Here is a 24726-nt window from a genome sequence, read left to right as displayed (position 1 = left end):
CTTATCTATCGTTTCCTTGGGTACACCAACCAGATCGCGTTGACGTAATGCGCGTGGCTAGCAAAATTAACATATTGCGACACAAACCAGCCGCCCCAGGGAGAGCCGCTGGAGGGAGGGGATGATGATGATATGGACACTATCACGATTCACGAGTGAGGATGCTTTCGTTGCCCCTTGTCTGACCACAAACACATTTGGCGGTGTGATAACGAGCAGAAAGCGCCACACTCCGATGAGATAAGCGGCGAGAAGAAGAGACGCTTTACATCTCGCGCTTCTGTTGCTGCTGCATCGACAATCGCGCGAGAATTGCTGTGATACCGGGGGGGGGGTAGGAAGCGTTACACAACACACTGGTCACTGGGCTGTGGCTTTCGGGATTGATTTGCGACAGCATCCTCATCCCACCGAGCTCGTGCACTCTGCTTCAATCTAGAGCGGTATTAACATTTTATGGAGTTTTTGCTTGCTTGCGCCCGCCTCTCGTTTGAGTATTTATTGATGGCGTGATGGAATACACTGCTTGGCATCGCGCTGCATCTCACAAAAGCCTTATTTGGAAAAGAGCACTTGGAACTACGCTGTATTGTATTATTCATGGCAAATTGCAGGCCCTCCGTCGTCATTTCAAAGGTTTAAGTGGGAGTGCTTGAGGTGAAAAGTCAGAAGGAAAACGTAAGATAATGATCGAAAAGTAAAGCTTAGTCCTATTTTCTTCTCTGAGGAACTGCTTCTTGTTCTAATGCGTCGAAAAGAACGGAAATGCGCTGGCAGTGCACTAGCTTCCTTCTTTTCAAAAACAGAATGCGAGTTCCGCGGAATTTTTCACTTCACAGTGCGGCCCTTTTTGGCATGAAGTGATTTGCACGATTTATCCCTCTCTCTCTCTCTCTTGCTGTGCATCACATCACCGGCAGTCGTCGTGATGCAGGAGGAGGAGATGAGCAGCATATCGTGCCCTGATGCTACGGTCTGATGTTCTGGTGGGGTGAATACCATGATAGTGAATAATGATGCGTTTCTATTTCTGGAGGTGCATTACGTCGATGGAATGCCACTTTGTTTCTGTCTTTTTTGCGAGACGAGTCGTCGAACGAGCTGCGTCTGCTACTGCCGGGCGTCCTCCGATCGCACGGAATCGCGTGACCAGAAGAGCAAATGGAATGCCATTCCGTCCGACGGGTTATTAATGTGGACTCATCTCTTTCATTAATTAATTTATTGTTCGTTCATGAAATAGCTTTGTATTATGACCCGGGACCGAGGGCGTTCGTCTTAATGGCGATGGTCGGCGGCAGGTCTGTCATGGTATTTTCATTCACTTTGAACGCGTTTGACCGCACGGAAATTTTATGATTAGATAAATTTGTGTTATTTCAATATTAAACTTATGTTACAGTTACCTTTCATCTGAATGTTCTTGTTTCAATCCGACTTTTTTTACGCGATCTGACGCGGGTTTTTATTTTACTTGTGCCACGATTATCGCTTGACTGTGTTTGCGGTTGCCAGTGTAAAAGTTCTTTTGCTGCGGATGAAAAGTTTTGCTTTTTTTATGCTGGATGGAAAACATTTTTCTCTTTCTTCTGGCCCGTATCAAGCAGTTGTGTTTCCCTCGTCGCTCTGCAGGCGAAGGGTCGAATATAGCTTTAGAAAACATGAATATTAAAGCGAATTCAATCTCCTTAAAATTGCTTGCAATTTTGTTAAAAAATACCCGATACCCAAAACCTCCCTGAAATGCTCCCGATAACTTGAAGTAGATACTCCTTCGCTTGTGGTTTTACATCACGAAAGAAGCCCGAGATGGTTGTCTCTGGTGGATGGCCTTTTGTTCTTCCAAAGAAAATCCTAAAAAAGGACCCTCCAATTATCATCAGTCCACCGACATCTTCGAACCGAGCACATTGTCTGCATGCTAGGAACCAGAACCGCGACGACGAAAGCACAAAGTCGATCCTTTTCCCTTTTCTGTCTCTCCGCCATTGCCGCGCATCCGCTGCGGTATCTGCCAGTGGCAGTGGTCCGGGTAGTGATATCGATATCACTGCCAGCCAAAGAAGAGCCTCCACCGAGAATTAGATATCGTTAATTAACTTTCGTATCGGTACGGTACTAAGCCCTCTATTGGTGGCCCCGGCGTGGGTGGTGTGAGTGCGCATCCAGCATCGGGACTCGACGATAAATTAATTTGATTGAATTTTTGCCTTCGCTCGACATTCGATATCCTTCTTCTTCTTCTTCTTCTGCTTCCGCTAAATGGCTCGTAACGCAACCGATGAAAGAAAGCTTCTCCACGGCAGGAACTGAGATAAGGAAAAAGGAGGAGGAAGAGGGAAAATCTGGTCCACAATGCGTTAAAGCTCTGTGATCCCGGAGGAGTGGGTCCGAAAATCACTTCACGTCGCCACACAATCGTCGGTGGTCGGCAATCACGACGACGACGACGACGACGAGGACGATGGACGAGGATGCGTATTATGAATGTCAAAGCGCAGGATGTCTGGGCGGGCTGCGGGTGGGGGGGTTTCCTCTTCACCGATCAATCACCCGGTCGGCTCGTGCTGTTATGCTCGCTGAAGGACACACCGGCACAAGACGTTATGCTCGTCGTTGGCCGACGCTGAGTGGACTTCAGTCGCGCACCGCAGGATATGGTTCTTTATGGGCTTGATAGGTCGACTCAAGGCGGTTGCCCGCCCCTTCTCTAGGTCCTTCTCAGGCCCTTCGCGCTTCTGTGCGGCCGTGAATGAGAATTCCCCCCCCCCCCCCCCCCCCCCCCCCCCCAGGAGACGATGAATGAATGAATCAATGAATGATGGGTAAATCAAGAAGACCACTTACCGGTGGTTAGCTCGTGAAGATTTTGGGATGGAGACTTGGTGTCCTCCGATACACAAGACCTGCTTTATGCGAGAAGCTATCTATTCTGGTCAGAGATTGACTACGATGATCCGCTACTCCTGAAGGTTACGTAACTTTCTTGAAACAATTGTTGTGACTAAGAACGAAAGAATGCTGTAGCTTAAGTTTTCTTGGAAATTGCTACCATTCTAGCAGGCAACATGTTCCCCACCGTACATTCCACGGGTTCTAATGCCCTGCCCTGACATCGATACCGGTCGACAGCGTTCGTAGAATCGAGCAGTCGGTCATTTGGTCCACGTTGCCGCCGTCGCCAATCCGTTTGCTGCTGCTGGTGGTCTAGACTAAAAGCACAGCAACAGAACAACCGGCATTATCTCCTTCTTTGCCTCTCTTCCACCCCACTGTGTGTGCACCTCGTCTGATCGATTCCGATCGAGCTGGAAGAATTATGATTGATTGAGCTTAATTAATTGGAATTGGATAAATCGTCCGACCGGCCAGCCAGCCGGCCGGCCATGCGATGAAAAGTGCGGCCGCCGCATGAAGGCAGGAATGAGCCAGTCAGCTCTCGTAACAGCTAGCTGGGTTGTGCATGCAGCGTGGCTCGGTCTCTAGTGTGGACTAGAGCAACCAAAGATGGGAAAAAGTGGCGAAACACACGTAACCGAGTGAAGAGAGAGAGAGAGATGGCGAATGATGATGATGATGATGATGCAGACTTCGTTTATGGACGGATGTATCGATTGGTCCCTGACCTGCCGTCTGACGCTGTGCTGTGTGATTGTGTCTTTCAATGCATTGGCCATATAGGTGGACGTCTCAAGGCTGAGAGGAGCTTTTTTTAGTAGCTCTTATCGTGTTTTTGGATCGCATCTTCTATGCGTTGCTTATCGGTGTATCAACTATTAAAGTGAAAAGCATAAAGTTACCAGTTCTGTTTGCTACAATCAATCAATCGTATGCTGCTACATTCTCAGAAATTCTCATCTCACAAATATTCATTAACAGGACCTTAACTTCCTAGCCAACAAACCTTGTGCGCGGATCCTACCATTTGATTTCGCTTTCGAAAGGCATCCCTTCTGGGTCCAACTGAACACCGGCAAGACCTGCGCGTTGATACGCCCTCACTCCGGGTCTGGCCATTGCAAATCTGTTTAAATTATTTCCATTCATTCGATTAACAAGCCAGCCGCACTGTCGCTCTCGGTTCCAAAGCATTCAATTCCGTCAAGCCGTATAAACGTCACGTCCCATTGCTGGACAGAAACGAGCATTGTGGACGACCACGACGTTCGCCTCCACTTGCGGTGAAGTGCTTTCCCAATCCCATCGGCCGGTCGTCCATGTCAAGTGGCATCAACATGTTCGCTTTTCGATATGGTTCCTCAGAAGAAGTAGCCGGTGGTATAATTTGAGTGGTTTGTGTAAATATGGCGCCGCCGTGGGCGTTCTGTGTGCTTCCGGAGAAAACTTCCTTCTCTGTTCGGTGGTGCGTCCCCGTCCTCCGCTTCGTCGATCCGCCGGTATCCTGATCGATATCCTTGCGCCATCATTTTGACGTTCAGCTGACAGCCTCAATAAGGATCCTCGGGGATACCTGGCTTCGACCCCGAAGGAGGCTTCGTTGGGGGGCAAGGATAAACAAAACCATTCGCCACCCGTCCCAAAATCGACGGAGAAGAGTACTCTGTAGCTGACCAAAGTTATCCTCCTGCCGAGAGCCTGTCAGAGAGTGTGTTTTTCATGCTGCGCTCTTCCGCGAGCGCTCATCTCAAAGCCGCATGTAATCCTTGAAGTGACCGTTTTCCCTTCGTTTTCCTTTCGGTTGAAGGCACCTCAGCTCGTCAGTGACCGCGTCTCCTGTTCCTGCATTCCCACCCAGGGCCCCCTTGTGCTCGAGAGGGTGGAAAAGTGGACAAGCTTTTCATTATTGGTTTTCGGTTCATTAGAACTTTGGACGAGCACTTTTGGAGGGTGTTATTCGCCGCCCGTGAGCATGAGTTCAAGGGTGGGTTTTGTTTTGTTGTGCCGTATGGCCGCACAGCTGCCCATCCACAGGGGAATGGAAGGCAGAAGGAAGCATGACGCAAACATTATTCTAACTTTCTACTACTGCACACCACGTGTATTGTGTTTTATGGCGAGTCATGTTTGTGTTTTGTGCGAACTGGCGGCCCCAGAGTGGCGGGCTGACCCAGCGAGTGGTGCCCAGCGAGAGGTGCAAGTGGATGATGGAATTCGCAAATTACTTCTGACGTTTCCCGAGTTGCACTGGAAAAGTTTGATCATTTGGCAGGGGTCGGGGTAGTTTTTTTTCAAAAACTTCCCTTTTAATGTTTTTCGCTACTTCTGCTAGGGTGTTTGTTTTAGATTGCATTTTTTGTAACGTATTTTTACATTTTATATGTTTTTTATTTTCTGACTATACCTTACCTTACATACCTTTTGATTGTGAAGATCATGTTCCTCCCGAATAATTTGTCAAATTTTGCGTATTTCTCCGTTTATTGCATAGTCACTCTTATTCCCTAACTGTATTCAATTATGTATTGTTTACGCAAGCTGGTGTAGCTGAATAATTCGTAAAACGTCACGAAACATCACCGTTTGATCGGTTATGATGGTGCCACGACGGTTGACTTCCAATGAACGTATCAAGCGATCAAGCACTAGCACCTTCCTCCCCCGACTGGTTAATACATAACGTGTGTGCGGTATCGGATATGATGTGAACCCCACCGTTCGATGAATCATAAAATCGACGTTTCGTTGGAGACCGACCACAGGAATGTCAGGCGAAGTCGCCCCCCCCCCCCCCCACCGCGGCATCGACCATTAGCGGCGCGCAATGGCTCGCCATAATCATAATCAGTGGCAGTAGTAGAATAATGTAAACATGGAGCGATAGAGAATTGAGCTTTGGAGAAGAAACAGCGAAAAGGGTAACCACGGAAAAATAGACAAGGAAGATGAATAAAACATTATCTCATCTGGTAACGCGTGCGCGCACAACACCGGGGGGCCACACACCACACCGTGCTACGTAACCGATGAGTTAACCTTCACACGCCGTCCATTCGTCGATGGGTTGACCAGCTCCAAGTGGCTGCGCTGGCTGTAGCATCGAGTCGAGTAGCGCGACCGAGGAAGACTTCTGCACCTCTGGGGTCTGGTTGGTCGCGCAAGGCTGATCGGTTGATCGAATGCCACATGGGAACAGCATCACCTGGAGAGTAGCATCATCGAGCTTCGGTCGCTTGTTCGCTCGTTCGCTCGGGTTAAGATGAGATTTGGCGCTCTTTACGTTGGTTGCTGCTTACGTTTTGATATCCATCCCCCCCGAGAGAGGCTTCGTCACATGACCTCTCCGTCACACGCGACTCTACGATGCTGGATGTGGAAGTGAAGATCATGGGTTTGTTAAGAAACCGGTTTGATATTCTGCTCGGTGTCTGTTGTTGTTTCTTTTGCTATCGAAAAAAGCTGCCCAGTGCGCTTGGTTGTGTGGTTGGTTCCCATGGATATGGTGGATCATGGCGAGCGTTCCTTCGTTTATCTCTTATAGCCTCTCTCGCTCGCTTTGGAATGGTGCTGTATTGGCTTTCAAAATATGCTCGTTTGATGGTTGTGCGTTGTCGGAACGGAATTTAACGTTTTCGCGAACAAGAAAAGGTCTGCAAACGCGCCTTGGACCATGGCAATGCAGTCCAAGGTAACAGGAAAGGGAGGGTTGTATTGCAGTGAAAGTGCAGATGGCGTGCGATGCCGTAAAGATATGCGCTCGCGAGCTAAAGTTCAAGATTATTTGTGGCATTATGGGTTTGGGGATGTTTCCCGAAAATAAAAAAAAAACCTTTCACATTCCTGATCTCCATTCCTTTAGCTTCGCCTCTTTAGCTTCCATCACACAAAATGCTATGCGTGATAAACACGCGACGCGCCCGCCTCGCGATGACGATCAAGGTCGGTGATGCTGCGCTGCCACCGTAATGGCTCGCTGGATTCCTCCGGTTCCTTGGCCTTCCCTTACCGTGGCACATCTTGCGGTCGTTGTTTGCCGATTTTAACATTCCCTGCCAACTTTGCTAAGTGTTTCGAATCACCGCTTCGCGAGCGCCTCCGGGACTGCCAACCACCACCCGAAAACCACCGGTCGCGTGAACTTGACTTGTGTGGCTTGGTTGGTTGGTTGGCGCCCGCTCTTAATGGTTACTGCGCGCGGTGAAGGTTCGCCCGAAATCGTGTGACGTTAGGTTGCGCTCCGTTTTCGGCCTTTTAATTACATTTCGCCAAACCTTTTCGGATGCGCAGGGCGGGCAGAGGGAGGGGGAGCAGCAAAAATTAAAAGTCCCGCGAGTCAAATAAGCAAACCATGCGGAAGGTCGGTCGGTACAATATTTGGATTCCATTGTGTGCTGTGTATACTCATAAGCAGTGGGCTCATTGTCGCATAATTGCTCACCAGGGGGGGAGGGGGGGGGGGAGCGTCGAGGGTGTTTAATATCATTTTCCCATTAAAATGCCCTCTATTTGGAGTTTTTTTTTGTACCCATGAATAGGTTTTTCGCAAACTTCCAAAACTCAGCAAAGAGAGAACGACCATAAAAAGCAATTAACGCGCGCGTAAGCATTATCGGTCCTGTTTTGACATGTTTCTTTTGTTGTAACTTAACATGACGCATAGTTGACGTATTCTGCGAATATTGAAATTGAGTTTCGTGACATCATTTGGAGTTTTGAGACGAGTTTAATGATTCATCGGCAAGATGGCTGCAGGCTTGTTTTGTTAATTCAGATGAACTCACCGAATTGGATCTGTTTTCGCAGAATGTAATTAGCTGGCAGTTTTCGTTAGTAGAGGGTGTTAGACTAGGTTGTTAAGTACTCATTACCGTCAATTGTCAAGTCAACAACAAGCGTTGGTCGCTTGTCCTGCTAATCATTTTTACACAGAGTGAACGTTTTCTTTTTTTTTTCATGCTCAAAAAGAACAAATGTATCCATTTAGAGCGCGCGGAACCGAAGTAATGAGGAACCGTGCTGTGCGATGCTAATTTCTCTTTTTTCCATTCCATACCGTATTCTAAAGCTCTTTTCTCTTTCTCTCTCCCTCTCCGCTTTTCCCATTCCAGCGACGAAAAAACAAAACGGTGCCACCATGCGTTCCAATAGTCTCAACTCGGGCTCCAGGACACCACCGTTGGAGCGGAAAAGTAGCAAATTCAGCGCATTTGGCCGCCTATTCAAACCGTGGAAGTGGCGAAGAAAAAAGAAAAGCGAAAAGTTCGAGTCTACTTCCAAATGTAAGTGCATGTGCGGAGCGGCGCCTCCTCTGTTTGCTGTTGTTTCAGCGCTCTTTTCACACTCTTTTCGTTCGTGCAAGTTTTTGTTTCCTCTGGTTCTCTTGTGTTTGTTCTAACAAGTTTTGTGTTCGAGTGCATTACTAACTCTCATTTACACGGTCTTTACTGTACTCTTTCTCTCTTCTCTCTCTCTCTTTTTTTCTGTCTCACATATGTATCTTCTTGTTACATATTTGTGGGTTTGAATATTTACCATTTTCCATTTTTCCTACCTTATATTTACCCTGCAATCATAATTGCTCATATTACGATATTGTTTTTGATTCGATTTCCTCTATTTCTTTCCTTCTTTCTTCCTTTTTTCTTCCCTTTTTTCTCCGCTTGCGTGTTTTGTTTTGCTCTCCCTTTTCTCGTACGCACCACCAACACCACACCGTGAACCAACCGTGCCCCGTACTCATCCTTTCGCTCCACCGTCACCTTATCATCATGAACATACTTTCTTCGTCCGTTCGTCCGTCTGTTCCTTCCTTCGGCGCGCGGTATTCTTTGTTTTGCGGTGTGGCGCCTCCACTACACACGACAGCGCTCGAGCGGAAAATATCAGTACGTGCCAACCGGGAAGAACTTGTACAAAAGGGTATTCTGTTACCGGAAAGCCCCACGTCTGCACTGTCGATAGCCGGTAAGTAAATCCCCTCTTGTTTCCGCTCGATCGGGCTCGGGTAAACTATTCGGTTAGCTACCTCTTCTCTATCCGGTGCTGGACTTTCTGGTCTAAGTATTATTTTCATTATTTAACTAGTTTTTTTGAAGATATTATATTATGCTTTCTTATCTTATATTTTGGTTAGTGTTTTCGTTGCTTCTTTTCTCATATTCTATTGTTATTTAATATCTGTTGCGATGTAATTTGAGCTTTTGTTTTTCGCTGTGCGACCTTTTTCGATTCTTTCGCCTCCAATTCATGGTTTCGCATTGGCGTACGATTACATTTTCCACGAAGGTCTATGTGTGGTGACTGGTTCCGTAACTGACGTGTGGCGACAGCTGTCATGTCCAAAGCGCGTACGCGGGTAAAGGTCACCCATAAATGTTTTACCAAAAATATTGATGGCATTTTCTCCCTCCCACCACCCACTGCGCTCCCTCTTTTTTTTTTTGCTTTTCAACGCTCTGAAACGCTACAAATCAACAATAACACAACGACCCTTCTGCACCGTACTCACCATGAACGCGCGAACGCTCGTTCGCTCGCTCGCTCGCTCGCTCGCGTACTCTTAACGCGACAATGACCACTCCGCTGGTCATCGGTGGCGGTGGACCATGTGTTTGTGTGCGTGCGTCTGTGTGTGATTGTGCATCTGTGGCGGATCCCGGACTAACTACTAACCCTCGATCACGAAATTGGCCACAAACACTAAAAAACCACACTAACCAGCCATTTGCATCAGTCCCACGGAATCGGTAACGTGGTCCACCACCGCATCCCATCGCCAATTGCAAACGTTCCACCATCAGCCACCACCGCCGCCTCCACCGGCATCACTGCACTACCGTGGTCCAAGTAAGTCCGACCGACGACCGTCGCTGCTGCTACTGCTTTCGGAGCGATAGCGCTCGTTGTTGTTGTTGAAAGCAGCACCCACCCTGCAGAGCACCCACCAGATGTTTAAAGCATGACGTTAACATGACGACACTCGGTGACGTTTAGTGCATGCTTTGACACTGATTGCCGTCATTTTCTTTTATCATTAAGCGTTCACCCTTTTTCTACTCACTCTGTTGCTCATCTTCGTGATGCCCTTTTTGGGGTATTATTCGCACCGCTTCTCGTAGGTATTGAATGAAACATTCATTCCATTGTTCCATTCTTCATTCATTAACATACGCTAGCGATAAGTGTTTTGGATGGTTAGCTACCATTCCGATTGCACTTCTGTTTGTTTTCTGTTTTTGTTTTCAATGTCTATTCTCATTGGTTACTCATTGGTAGAGATTTTTACGTTTCACTGTCAAGCCAGTGTGTCGCCAGTCATTATTAAACTTAAAACTTGTTCTTACCTTCTACGAATGTGGCCTCCTTTCACGTTCACGGGGTCGATGGCGATTAATCTCTTGGTAGGTTTATCCCGGGAGTTACTTTCAAACGGAGAGTGAGCACGGACGTAAATGCATTCTGCTCTCGTTTCGCCATCACAAAAGACGTACTTACAGAATACAATTCCTGTGATTAGGGCGATTATTGTGTCCTAACTCTTGATTTGCTACTCTTGATGGTCAACTGTATGGTCAAGCACTAAACCGATTCAAGATTCGCTACCTTGCATGAAAGCTCTAAACGTTGTGTCAAATCTTGCGTGCAAAGTTGTGTGGAAGCTTGTGTTAAGTTCAAAAGGCTGCTCGACGTCGAACAGTTTGGGTATCGCAAAGTCGAACGCAGACACAATTTACTAAGCAAAGCTCACCATTTACTCAGAAAAGCTCCCGGTTTCCGGTTCACAACGAGTTCTTAGTATCCCCTTCCTTTCCTCGTTCGGACTGCACGTAGCGTCACTACAAACATTTAGTTTGGTTTAGGTGTTACGGTGTTCCTATTGTTCATTCCTCATTGCTTCACCGACTCATTGCACACATTTTGTAGCTATTGTTCGTGTTTTGTTTTCCAAATTCGAAATAGTAATACAAACTTGTCGAGCAAATGCACATGCATGCCCTGGTTGTGAGGATGTAACAGATCCCTTTGCATTCCAGCCACGTCCCACGGTGAGAGCACGTCGTTAATTCATTTTTTTTCTCTCCTCCCTCTTTCTTCCATTCGTTCCACAGATGAGGAGCAGTACACGATCTACAACTCGCTGAACGGAACGAGTGCCGCCGTCCTGCCAAATCTCGCCTCATCCGCCGGCACCGCACCAAATAGTAATAGCATAGCGAACAACAATGTGCCTTTATCACAATCGGCCCAGCAAATCAGCAGCCTGCCCGGTGGTGGTGGTGGTGGCGGCGGCATGGGGGGTAGCGGGGGCCATGGTGGACTGAGCGTCGGTGGTACTCCGGTCGGGGCACTCAACCTGTCCGCCATCCTGAACGGTGGCGGTGGTCCCGGCTCGATCGCAGGTCAATTGGTAACCGGCAATCCCGGGATGGGGGGCGGTGCCGCCAGTGGTATGACGTCTGGCCATGGCCCACCGAGCCACGTTATCGGTGCAAACATGATCGGTGGCAGTACCGCGGGCAGTGCATTGGCCAGCATACTGACCGGTGGTGGTGTTAGTATAGGTGGTAGTAATCAGCAGCAGCAGCAGCAGCAGCAGCAGCACCAACAACAACAGCAGCATCAGCAACAGCAAGGAATGGTGCTAATGTCGTCCGGGCTGGCTCACTCCCAGTCTGCGCACCAGATCGGCCAACCAGCACCACCGACGGGCCTGATGCACGGTCAGCTTGCACCGCATCAGGCGCTCCAGCAGCAGCTGCAGCAGCACTTTGCCAATGTAGCCGCTAATGCCAGTGCCAACATAAATCAAGGTAAGTGCACAAAGGCTTTTCTCCTTTTTTCCCTCATTTTCTTGCTGTTTGATCTCGCGGCAATACGTTGCCCCTAGAATATAGAAGAGTTTGCGGTTGATCTTAAGTTGGAAGCAACAGACACAGAGTGAGTGTGAGAGAGTGAGAGAGAGAGAGAGAGAGTTAAAGTATCCTAGTCAAAGTCTGGCACACACTCGCGCTACTCGCTGGTCTGGAATAGCGCTAACCAAGGCCAGATGCTTGGACACGGTTTAGCGCGGTCGTGCATATAGGAACGCGACGCTTCAGCGCTCCGCGAAACAAAACACACATTCCTGGTGCAAACAGCTGCTGCTCCTCGTGCACCCCCAGTATGTCCACTAATTTTTCACATTTTTCATCAGCGTGAGAGGATGCCGGTGGTGGAATGGAGCAGCATTCTTTTGGGTTGCCTTCCTTCCTCTGGTCGCACGTGTTTCAGCGCGCTGGGAGTTTTCTTTTTTTTTGCTGATGGATGGTTGTAAAATATGCAAAAACCATGTTGCTTCGTATGTTTGCCGTGGCCGTTGAATGCTTTTGAAGGTTGAGATTTGTTTCTCTTTTTTTTTGTGGCGCTGTACTGCTAGAGCGACGTGACATTGTGAGAGGTCTTCGTCGATCGGTGGTGATCCATTAATATTTGAGATCCATCGAAGGCCAAAACCTAACCAGCAGCGCGTAACCTAATTTCAACCTTGTGCTGTTGGTGTTTCGCATTCCATACAACGCTCGCTAATGGTGTTTTGGGTTTTAAAATTGGAATTTTGCTACGATTCATTGGCCTATTTCAATTCAACGGAAGCTCAGCTGAAGAGCTGCAACGCCAATGGTAAAACCATCCACTAACGAAGCTTGTTTTCAATTCGTCACATAAAAGGGAGGAAAATTTGCCCCTAATCATGGCGCTACATTCACCGAAAAGTATGCAGCAAACCACGAAATGAAAAACCCATTCCTTCCATTCATCCATCCGTGGAATGTGCTTCCATTCTTTGATGCTGTTTTATGAATTCTCGTGGCTGCTTTTTTAACCCCAATTTCTGCATCACGCCACGCGCTGGAACGAGCTGTTTGTGGACAAATTCGTCACGGAAAAGGGGTCCAACTCTCCATGTACCAGGCGCCTCCATTCCAAAGTGCATTCGTCGTCGTCACGGGGGTCTCACTCACCCAAATGCATCTCAGCATCCACCATGAGCACCAGAAAAGGCGTACTGGTCGCGTACTCGTGGTGATAAGCATTCAAATTCCCTCTTCACAGTTGGTGGGTGTGGTGAGTGACTCAGCGCTCAGCATTCGCTGTTTCACGCCCCGTGAAGGGATGCTATTCCAACGGATGCTGAGGAACCGAAAGTTGGTTGGCGTTGGTTTAAGCCTCACTGACCTACACCGTTCACCGGGGGAGCCACACCGTCGCGACCGTCCGCGTGTTCTCGAGATCACAGCCCCTGAGGTGGTTGGAGGTTAAGGTGGAAGTCGTCGTTTCCGTTCTCTGCCCTACCTCCCCGGACGAACTGTGTGTTCCACTTTTGCGGGAACAGGTTACGGCGGTGTTCCCGGTGGTGTGATGCTAGATGAAGCGCTGTGTTGGTGAGATGACTGCTAGGTACTCCAGCCGACCGCACATACCGAGTGTATGTGTGCGTGTTAATGCAAGTCAAGGCACTGGCACTGCAAATTAGCATGCAATTTTGTTGCTTCAAGCATCACAGCTCTCGCAGCTCGGGACTCCTCACAGACGGACCGACCGACCGACCCGACTGCGTCTTTGGAGTACACTTGGTGCATGTTTTTAGTACCACCCAATGGGCCATAATGTTTGCTTGGGAGCCATTTTTCACCCATCATTCACCTCTTGCTCGATAGGTAGCTCGTTACGAAACTGACTGAACTACTTTCCTGCCAGATCGAAACACTCGAGCTCGCGGTATTTGCAGATGCTGCTCGCGATTTGATTTAGTGGCGCGGTTCGCGCATTGCGATAAGATAAAAACGGCGGGAGCTACCCGCCCCAACCAACGCTCGTCCAATGATCTCTTATCTGTTTTTTTCCATTTTATAACAGCAAACGGAGCGGCGTTGCAGTCGATGACGATGAGTGTCCACTATTTGCTATGCTCTTGAGGTGCGACGTTGTGTCCGGGGGTCTCAATAATATTGCATTTTGCGGCGAGCTTCGAATGGACGTGGCTGTGGCATACTTGGACCTTGTACAATGTGGTAATGATCGCAAAAGGCTGGAAAGGCTGGATAATGGGATTGAGTGGAAATTGAAATTTCCTTCCAAACGGGATGCTCGCTCCTGGACGAACCAGAGCAATTACCACTTCAAAGGACTCCAGAACCTCGACCGGAAGACGGAAGACGTTCGATAAGTTAGTGACACGTCGATACGGATAATGGAGCCGTGAGCCATATTTATGGCGATTATAAATACGATCAAAGCAAAATTGTTCGCATATTCGCATTTTGCTGCACGCCGGTGCTAACGGACCAGTGTAGCACGTTCGCTGCGCAGCGAGACGTTGCTTGTTTGCTGGTTGAATAAATATGAATGTTTATACTATGCATGTACCCTGCCCTGCCTGCCCTACAATGGACACGATGGTTGTGGCATGGCCGCACACACTGCCTTGCTGCCTTCTTTCGCATAAACATAATTCCTGAGGGAAAAGATTTTTGGTGGTAGGTTGTAAATTGTGAACCATGGATAAAAAATGAAAACAAGCCAAACAGTAGAGACCCCAAGGTTGGGTTGGTTGTTGTAAACATGAATTTCTTTTCTTTGCTTTCGGTGTTCGTGTGTTCAGAAGCAAAGAATGGAACAGCATCCGTTGAGATCCCTTTAATCCTATCTCTCTATCGCTCGGAAAGGATAAAAGGGCGTTTAAAATGCTGGAGATGATGCTCCATCATGCTGTAGGTTTCTGCTCCTCAGCAGCGCTTCATCATCATGTGTGTCTCGTGCTCTCGTGGCTCCATTGAAATGTTAAGCAACATAATCCATCGATTTAGGGACCGCTCGACTCTCTCTGACGTGAAATGATCAACGAATCGATTTTAAGGGAACTTAGGCTAGTGTCTGTGCCTTTTGTTTGTTCGCTTCAAAGATGAAGAAGACCACGATAAACTTCCTATCTATCAGCGTCATCTTTTTTTGGGTTTTTTTAAACACAACAACATTACATATGCTTAACGTGAACTTGAACCAGCTTGTGGTTGTTGTTAGTGTTGTTCTCAAATTCCACTAAGGCAACTACACGATACGAGTGTGTACGCAGCGAGGTGATGACGACAAACCCCGGGGGGGAGACCCGATAAGACGCCGTTAACGTCGTCTAAAGTCGCTCTTCTCCATGCACAATCGTACACCGTGCCCGTAGTAATTCAATGCGATGGAATGTAATCTGGGCGCGATTAGAACACGTTCTCCGAACGAAAAATGGCCTATGATAAAGGTAATCAGCTGCGGCGGTGACGGCTGTTCGCTCCCCCTTTAAAGCGATGATGCAAGCACCCAAACAATGCAACCGCGAGGGGTGACAGATTGAGCAGCAACTCTTGGACATGGCCTCTTCACAAGTCCAATATCTAGGGTACAGTCGAAGATTAATTCGATGTGCGTGCACAGTTCATTGTACAGGGAGGAACTTGGCAACAATCTGATGTAAGGGAATGAGGCCATTCGGAGTTCTCTATCTGGAGCTACCCTCAAGAGAGAACGTAGACTCTTCTTGATGGTTTGCGTCGCTTTTTGTGATTTGATTTGCGTTATGATGGGCTGCGTCTCCTCATTCACTGTCTTCCCTGGCGTCTTCCCAGTCGCCCTCATTGCATCAATTGCAGGCCAGAGAGTCCCCAGACTTCTGCACAGCAAATGCGACCAAATTCCGTCCCCCCTCGGTGCTCGTCAGCTCGTCGCTTCCTTACAACCGACCAACGATGTGGATTGAAGGAAGTCCAGCGAGGGTGCACACAGACACACTCACAACCACATACATGCACACTAATTTTGTATTTATTCCGTGTGCGCGTGTATGGGTGCATTGCGTACTGCAACCTGCCGGCAACCGAACCGAAGCACCAGCAGCACAACAAAAACACAAACCCCCGAACCTGGCGAGCTCACAAATACCATCATCTGCTGTTCTGTGTATGTGTGCGTGCCGTTCGAGACTGTTATACAAATCGTAGCGTGTCTGTACACATACAAAACACACCCACATACACGTACGCCAAGGGACTCCGTGCGATGGAGCATGAGAGTTGCAAACATCCCATCGAGGGGCGCGCTCCCGACGACGCTGGTTCCGAGCTGGTCCGGTCCGGTCTGGTCGGTCACTAGACAGCGGCCATTCGTGCCGTTCGTATCGTGGTGTTGTCGCCGTTTTCGGGGTCGCGTCGCCCGTCATTCACGCGCTTTGGCAGGTGCACTCCCGGGGGAGGGGGGGGCGAGCGCGTCCTCGTTACAATCCTTCTCCTCTTCCGCCGCTGCCGCCGCCGCCGCCGCCTTTTCGTGTGTGCTGTAAGTGAGTGAGTGTCCGGCCCCGGACGTCCCGGTGGAGAGGAAGGGGTTTTGTGTGTGCGTTCCCTTCGCTTCTCCGGAGCCAGAAGCCATTATTGGTGATGGCGTGCTGACCACGGGTGGGGGGTGAACGACGCTTAGGGGCCGCGGAGGACGATGTCCGCCGACAAATGTTGTGTTTAAAGCGGAGCGACGCATATCAGCCAGTGTTGGCTCTAGACGGCGTGGGTCGTTGAGCGTCGACGAAAGTGATGACCGTTCGTCTTGGTCGCCATCGCCATCCGGAGCAATTCAATTGGATGCCCACAGCCAACTCGCGACCTCAACGGTGGTTCGCGAAAGTGTTACAGGGAAAATTGGGGTTTTTTTTGTTCTGTGTGTGCCCAGTGTGTAAGAAAGAGAGAGAGAAAGAGTGTGAACGATGTGAAGGGAACTTACTCCGCGATGTGCGCGAGTATGGCGTAGTACGGTCTAATATTTTATGAGTATATTAACTTGGGAATCCTCGTGTGGCCGTAAAAGAAAAAGAGAGAGAGAGAGAGAAGGAGTTACAATACTTTTTACAACATTCGTGGCGTGTGCGCGTGTGTGCGTGTTGTGGAGTCCTTCGTTGTCCTTTCTTTGGATCCTTTTCCAACAACTCCTTCAGTATGCGATTGGGCATTACAGAGACATGCCGAGAATTGGCCTCCTCCTCCTCCTCGATCTTCCAAAACCCCTCGGCATTCGTGAGAATCAGAATTTAAAGCGCTGATGTCGTGCTAAAGTGAGGGCAACTTGTGACACCTCAGCCCAGGGGTATAATAAGATAGCATTTTGATTGTGAATTCTTGCGCCCGCGAATGCGTTTTCCTGTATTGCCTTTTTTGGACTCTCGGTGTCTTTCTTATTTTCTGTGAAGTTAAGACTTCAAATTTCTGTTAACAATTTACTGGCGTTTTGTGGAAACTGCTAAAAAGCGGATTCAAGGAGTCTTTTCAAGCATTTCGATAAACAATTAATGTCGCCACAATATTGCGCCACCCCACGTACCATCACGATAATGAATCCAATCGATTGTCCGCTACGAACGAAAGGAAGAAGCCACTGACGCAAACTCGCCGACGATTACAGTGTACAGCGTGTCTTGGTTGGTGAACGGTTGGCGGTTTGGAGAAATCGTGGAGAGCGTTTTACTGGAAACCACCACCACCACCACCACCACCACCACCACCACCACCACCACCACCACCACCACCACCACCCCCCCCGTTACACAATTATCGACCAGGCCGAGGAAGCGGAAAACAGAAAATCCCACCTTTTGGTCTCGTTTGGCAGCAATTCCAATCACGACCAGGGGATTCTCCCCGGCCCAGGGTTGATGATATAACAGGACACAACACAGGAGGCGACGGTCACCACCGACATTCCACCTCATCGTACCCAACGTCGAACCATCAACACGGAGGAATGTGACGTCTCGTGGCCACCTCCTCTCCCTTCTGGAGAGTGCAAAACTGTGCAAAGGATTCCATTCCTTGTGCATTCCATGGCATGGCTTCCCACACCACGCTGTTACCGGATGATGATTCATCGTCCACTCGGACGGACCATACGCGGGAGGGAGGGGGAAAGTAATCGAGCGGAAAACGCAACGCAACTGGACGGACTGCTTCTAGCGGCCACTAGTGTGCACAGCACGATGCACATTTTCATTCCCGAACGAAAGGGATCAGATTGCGCTCCGGGTTCGCTTGAAGTGTATTTTGATTCTTTGCAAGCCCTCGGGAAAGCGTTGCGATTGCGGGATAGAGATGACCTTGTAGGTTGGTGGTTAGTAGGTAGCCGGAGAGAAAGAGAGAGAGAGAGAGAGAGAGAGAGAGAGAGAGAGAGAGAGAGAGAGAGAGACGGTACGAAATGCATTAGTAACTAGTAGCAGGGAATTGCCGCGGCGGGCTCTGTTAGTGTTTGTGAGGAGCGCACTGGGGGTTGCTTTAAATATTTAATGCTTTGCGCGTCCTGCCGCCAATGTTCTGTTCCTTTTTTTTTTTCGGGGCGGCAACACTACCCTGACCTAGGGGCAAGGGCCTTCAAGGAGAGCAAAAGGTCCTGGCTTGTCCTGGCTCCTTAAATTCTGCTTACAGATTGTTTAAAGAAGGAATGTCGACCTTTTTGGTGCCTCTCTAACCATGCAAAGGTGTCAGAGGCGACCAGCTCACCTGGCGACCTGCCTGCCTGCCTGCCTGCCTGCCTGCGGCCTTCTTTACCCTTGACCATGGTAATGAGCCAATGGAGCAGGTAGTTCGGGGTTATCATCAAGTGAAATCCGTCGAAATTCGTCCGAAATGCTGTCAGCAAAAAAGGGTGGGCTGCGATCGGTGGTGGTGGGAGGTGTGTTATTTGTTATTTTTAGGCAGCGAGCGAGCAGTTGGTGCGCTGTGCCCGCCGCCGGTACATGCTGCTGTGCATGCACACATGCGAAAGCATATTACAGAGCGCAAGACACACGCAAGACGCGGATTTCTTTTGCGAGCAATACAAAAATTCAAAACGGAACGAACCACGATTCGCGACCGTGGCTGGCCGTGGCCTCGCTTCAATAAATGTAATGTAACGTCGGCAAAAAGATGTGCCGTGGCGTGGCTTGGCGTGCGTGTGCATGCGAACGGACTAAAAATATTTCTTAATTTGCTGCAAACTGCAAATCGACGGACGGACGGTCAGCAGCGGGGCGGTAATGGACTTGAAGCGCGAGCCCCCCCGCAGCTATGCGGAAATGTAAATATCCACCAAATCGGAAGAGCGCTCGGAAGCGGCGGTTCCTTGTGTGGTGCAACATTTTGGCGTTGTTGCGTGTGTTTGATGCCGGCCGGGAGCTGTTGCACATGCCGCTACAATTGGTGCCAATATGAAGCGATGTTTCGTAGCTTTTTGTTTACCTTAAATAGGAGCTCCGCATCGAAACACAAGCGCCTCGCGAAGCCACTTGGCATAGTCCTTGAAGTGTCTAGTGTGTTAGCATTCCACTATCCAGCACTTCGATTCTGAACGATTAGCTATCAGCCGTCAGTGGAGTGTTTGCGGCGAAAGTGAAATCAAACACTGCAAACCACCACCATCACATCCTTCTTCTGTCTGACGTCTTTCTGCTCATTTCTCCTTCCCTGTTCCGGGCTTGTCGCAACGATTGACATTGTTGTGGGGGGGGCGGGAGTGTCCGCAGTCCGCAGGGGAATAGCGTTGTAGTGATAGTGGATATTCATTCACCCCCTTTTGATCATTAGCATAAACGGGCATCAACGTCAGAGGGCTTGGACACCCTGGGCCCGGTATCACTCACCGAGTGACTAATGATGCGCAACGATGCGGAGACTCCAACCCCTGAAAAGGGGGAGTTACTTTGTCACAGGAACAGTCGCGTTTTTCCCGGGCGCAGTATCATTATGTGACGCGCCCGCCTCCCCCAGAAGTGGACTTGAAGGAGCTCTCGCAATTGTTTGACTTCAACGCTAAACGGCCGGTGACAGTTTGTGAATAATTTAGTCCCTTTTTCAAAAAAGAGGCTCGATGGAGCGCGACGTGGCGCGCACCATGCGTCTCCATCGTGGCAATGGTTTTATTATTAAATTTGTGCGAAATTTGAAACGGAAACGGGCGGCACCGCGCCAGCAGCATTGCAATCATCGTAAAACACTGTGGGCCACTAAATGAAAATGGTGACGAGATGGCCAGCCAGCGCAGCAACCAGTAGATCATCTCGCGTTGAAGGGAGTGTGACATCAAACACTTGTTAGATGCAAAGGTGAAGAGGTTCTTCATTCGTTTGGACTGTTATAACGTGCTGGTTGCTCGGTGAAGCGCACTTGTTGACTTGCCAGTCGGTCCAGTCAGCGAACACTTCCGTTCCGTTCCATCGTTTTCATAAATTCCAAAACCAATTTCAAACGAACTGGGTGAGCCAGCTGGCCTCCCCGCTCTCCACTCGGTCTGTCCTCTCTCCTCATCCTGGCCCACTTTTAAATGCCACATCCACTGGTGGAGGGCATGGAGGCGAGGCCATCGCGGCATAACGCGCGTTTGGCCACTAAACTTTATGGATGTCGCCAGTTGCGTCCCGGGTCGCACGGAACGGAACGTGTTGAACCCTGAGACACGGCCAAGTGAAGGCGAAGGAGAGGGAGAAACAGAGAGAGAGAGAGCATGTTCAGCATGATCGAGCGAATTGCTGCATGCTTGGTTGACTGACTGGTGCTGCGGGATTACGAGTGAACAGTGACCACCACCACCACCATCACCATCGAGGAGACGAGTCTATGGCAGCCTTTGGAAGCGTAACTCCCGCCACGTCAGGGAGCGAGAAGAGTCGCCACCGTCAGTCGGTTGGCATTTCATTTTCCTCGTGAGAAATGGAAAAGGCTGGAAAGCAACGAAAAAAAAAACCCGGGGAAAAAGTGGAAGAAAACCACAAGACGCGCAGAGCACACGTACCCGCACACACATGTACACAGAAAGAGGCGGTACGACGAATGCCAACAAGCAAGTTACAACATGGTTTGCATGCTTCTTCTTCTTCGTCAGAGAAATGTGTATAAATCACCTCACGTTCGCTCGCTGCCCTGCTACTCTTGGGAACACCGGAACACGGCCTCTCGAACGTTCTTCTCGTCTCGTCTCGCAGTGCGCTCTAAATACAATTCAATTATGCATGGCCGCAACAACTTACAACACACAGGGCTTAGAGCGATGCATTGCAATCGGTACGAGTCTTGAATTCCATTTTTCAATCCTCGTTTCATTCTGCGCTACAGATCGCTCCGGTCTTTATCGTTGAGATGGAATAATATTTCTCTCAAGCAGAGTCCTCCTACGTCCGTTTACATTCGTTTTCTATTCGAAGCCTTCGAAGAGGTTGAGTTACTAAGGAAGCGAATGATAACGAATGTCCTGGAATTCGTGGTATGATTGGCACAGATTTAGAAACTATTCTGATGACCTTTGCAGCGTTTTGCGCTTCCAGGATATTCTTGTTAAAACAAAGCTAATTTTGGCATTTTAAGACGCTACTGGCGTACGTCACTAGCCACAGATCTGCCAGGGAGTTATCGCAATCGATTAATAGTTTCCCCGCATATCACCCACTCTCCGTGCCGTTTATTCAGAAAATCCATTTCAGGTTTTTTTTTTGCATAAACAGGCTGACAATGCATGCGAATCTGGGGACGAATTTCACTTCCCATTAATGGCAGCAACGGGCGGGATGATTGATTTTATGTCATTTGAATTGCTTTTGTCGCTTTTGACGTTTCTGTTCTGTTCTGTTTTTTTTTTTATGCCCGTGGCACCGCACCCGCACGATCACCGAAAAAGGCGCTCAATCATTGGCATAAAACATTGGCGTCGCGTCAGCATCATCAGAGCGTCGCGACCTAATTGACATCAACTGTTCGCTCACCAACTATTCTGGGCTGTTGTTCCGTGTCCTATTGTGCCACCGGATTGAACACGGGAGGTTGTGCAGGATCAGGGATCCCTGACAGGGATGATGAAAGCTTTACGATGTTTCCGGAACCTTTGTTAAGCGAGCTCCCTTTCATGGCCGTGCCGTTGCCGGGAACATTAAAACGAAATTAATTAAAATTGGTTAATTAATATCGTTCACTGGAAGATAAGCCCCAAAAAACCGCTACCACTGGAGCGCAGTCCATTGCGAAGCAACCGAGGCGAGCCAGCTAAAGCACTTCCATCACTCGCCGAAGTGAAAGTAGTAGATCATCATTAGAGAGCGAACTGTGGGCATAAATCCTGGCCTCTAGCGCACAATATCTATCAATGTTCAGCAGCTTTGACAGCTTCCAAAAGTCCCTGTCAGGTGCAAACCGGGTGTGCTGCTGTGACCGGTGCCTGTCAGTGTCGAAGTCGAAGATGACCGTTTTATTGACCTTTTACCTGCGGCCTGACGAGGTGAAGTATCGAAAGGCCATCAGGCCAATCAAGCCACGGCCGGCGCTAGGTCGGTGCTCACCGGTTTTATGTATTCCCCGTCCGCACAAAAATGCGGAAAGATTTTATCGCGCGATCCACCGAACCGAACGTCGTCGCTGTCGTCGTTGTCAGGTACCGGTGCGAATCTGCTCCGTCGTGCGTCGTGGTATGGCCAGAGGGCCAGAGGGCCAGGGGTGTTCCGGGAAGCCCTACAACATCCTGGCGACCATATAATCACGGCATGGCGTGAACCAGTCACACCATCGTCTGTTGTTTGCGCCAGGACGTGCGGCTTGGCCAGTCAGCGCTCACACTCCGCTACATCGTGGTCGGTCGGTTGGTGGCTGGTCATCGAAGATACATCGTTGTAGCGCGTATTGATTGGATGGAGGGTTGAGTCCATTCCATGTCCATGTCGCGCGAACGATGCGTGTGTTTGTCACTGTGGTGACCGTGTTGAGCATGTTCCCAGACCCAATTTGCGCCTCACGGCCTCTCCTTCCGCCCCATTATACCCTCTCGGTGTACCGAAACCACGCCACGTTTCCGTGTATTTATGAGATTTGGTCGGGCCGGGGACGAACGACAGTGAGCTGTTTTATGGAGCTCCACATGCAGTCGTTTTCAATTTAGTGACCACGGCTGCTGGACAGTGTAACCGGCTGTGCCCCGGTGTAATGTAGGCAATAAAGACCTGCAGAAGAAGAGTTGAACATGAACACCACGCGTCCGGTCTGTTATGCAATCACTTAGCGAGTAGCAGGAGTTTTTTTTCTCTACTGTCTTACGGTAGAAACTGCTCTGTTTCAATTCTACTTCATTCTATTCTAGAGAGAGAGAAGTACTTCACGACGCTCATAAATAACCCAATTCCCACGCTTCTCAACTCTTCATTCTGAGCCAGCGAATCACCTTTCACCTGGTGGGCCCGGGTTTCGGTTTTAAATGCTAGCAGCTTCCAGTTAATGTCCCAGAGCAGCGGCTATAGACCACCCTGTGTGTATACTTGGCTTTAATTTAAGTTAATTTAATTTAATCGCACCGTGATCGTCCGCTGGTGTTCCATGGGGGACAGACCATGGCGGTCGCTGGCACCGCCGCAACTCGCCGTCGGAATACCGGCAACCGTAAGGATAATTTAAATAATTGCGCCTAACATCGTTAGCAGTTTGTAAACAGAGCAGTTTGGACGCCAAACGCTGTTTTGACCCAGAAATTTGGCCGAATGTCACCGCGAAGAAGAAAGTTGTGAGCTCCCGCCAACTGACAATTCGTTCTAACTGCTTAATCACATTAGTGTGTAAGCTTCTGGTTCTGGGCTTTCTTCTAGGAAAGGGGTTCCAACCAACCAGCAACCAGCCAACGCAGAGAGAAAGGCGCAGGGCATCCATTGCTGCGGTCAGAAATGAAATGTTCACGCACCTGTGTTCGAGTCGGTATACGGCTTCCCACAATTCTTTTTCTAACTCGTTCACGACTTTTGAGTTCAAATTTTATGTAACTCAACAAAATTTCCAAATGGAGTCACTATCGGTTGTCCATTTGGTGTCCGGAAGAACCGGTTCCAGCACATCAGCGCGATGCTATCGATTCGAGTCGAGGCTTTTGCGGTTTCTCAGAACCAAGCGACATTATGGAAATGGCGGAAATGAATTCCTTTTTTTGTATCTAGAGACCATCCTGTCCACCTCCGGGAGTCTTGTAGGAAGAGTGTAGAAGTGTGAGTTATGCAAAATATTCATCGTCATGCGTTTGCGAGTGAAGGAGTGTCTCCCCGTTGAAGATGCTGCTGCTGCTGCTGCTGCGAGGCTTCAAGCGCTGGGCACACCATGCATGTGGAGGAGGTTCTTTTCTTTCCTTTCCCTACTTTTTCCTCGTCAAACGCCACCACACTTTAGTCGCGGGCACAGGACCAAGCCCGAAATGAAGGGCTAACAAATGCGAAACCACGACATCATCATCGACCTCGGATGGTTGATGCTACCGAGAGCCTAGCACTGTCGTTCCCGGGAATCACCGAATTCGTGGAATACGAGAGAGTGAGACAGGGTGCAGGAAATGAAAAATAATCACACAACCAAATCCTCATCCACCGCGCGTTCTGTTCTGGAATTAATGTTGCAAGGGTGGAAGATTAGTTCTCTCCCAACTCCCTGAGCTGATGCTCCGGATGTTGCTGTGTTGGCACATCGCTCCAGTGTGGTGGCACAAGGGATATGGCCGTAACCGTGCCGATGGTATCGGATTTGTAAAAGAGGACGTAGCGCAGGGGCTCGGGCCAAGTCACACAACAGAGAAAACCGGGACACTGTTCCGTGTACGCCACAAATCATCGTTTTTCCAGTGGTTCGCCATTCTGCCTCGTCTCCGTCGTTGGTGTCCTCTTTCTCGGGGAGAGATATGGTTTTTTGGGTTCGAATTCGGTGCGCAAATGTGGTGCTTGGGCTACAAAATTTGGGACGCGCTTCTGCGGCCTAGTCGTGGCCAAACCCCGGTCGTGGTCGAATGCTG

At 49.2% G+C, this 24726-nt stretch overlaps 1 protein-coding gene across 8 annotated transcripts in view; it reads left to right on the top strand.

The window, feature by feature from the left end:
* LOC126574776 (homeotic protein female sterile-like) overlaps positions 1-24726 on the top strand; it is a 123932-nt gene that overhangs the window by 37443 nt on the left and 61763 nt on the right. For 5 of the 8 annotated variants that reach the window (XM_050235142.1, XM_050235147.1, XM_050235144.1 and 2 more), the window contains exons 3-6: positions 8007-8177; positions 8764-8862; positions 9619-9744; positions 11007-11708. In XM_050235142.1, the coding sequence (XP_050091099.1) occupies positions 8007-8177; positions 8764-8862; positions 9619-9744; positions 11007-11708 (1098 nt within the window). The remainder of the gene's footprint in view (positions 1-8006; positions 8178-8763; positions 8863-9618; positions 9745-11006; positions 11709-24726) is intronic. The other 3 variants (XM_050235148.1, XM_050235145.1, XM_050235146.1) reach the window with 2 other exon arrangements.

Source organism: Anopheles aquasalis, chromosome 3, assembly GCF_943734665.1.
Source record: "Anopheles aquasalis chromosome 3, idAnoAquaMG_Q_19, whole genome shotgun sequence".
Lineage (NCBI taxonomy): Eukaryota > Metazoa > Arthropoda > Insecta > Diptera > Culicidae > Anopheles > Anopheles aquasalis.
Note: the sequence above shows the minus strand (reverse complement) of the source record. Positions and strands in the feature narration are given on the sequence as shown.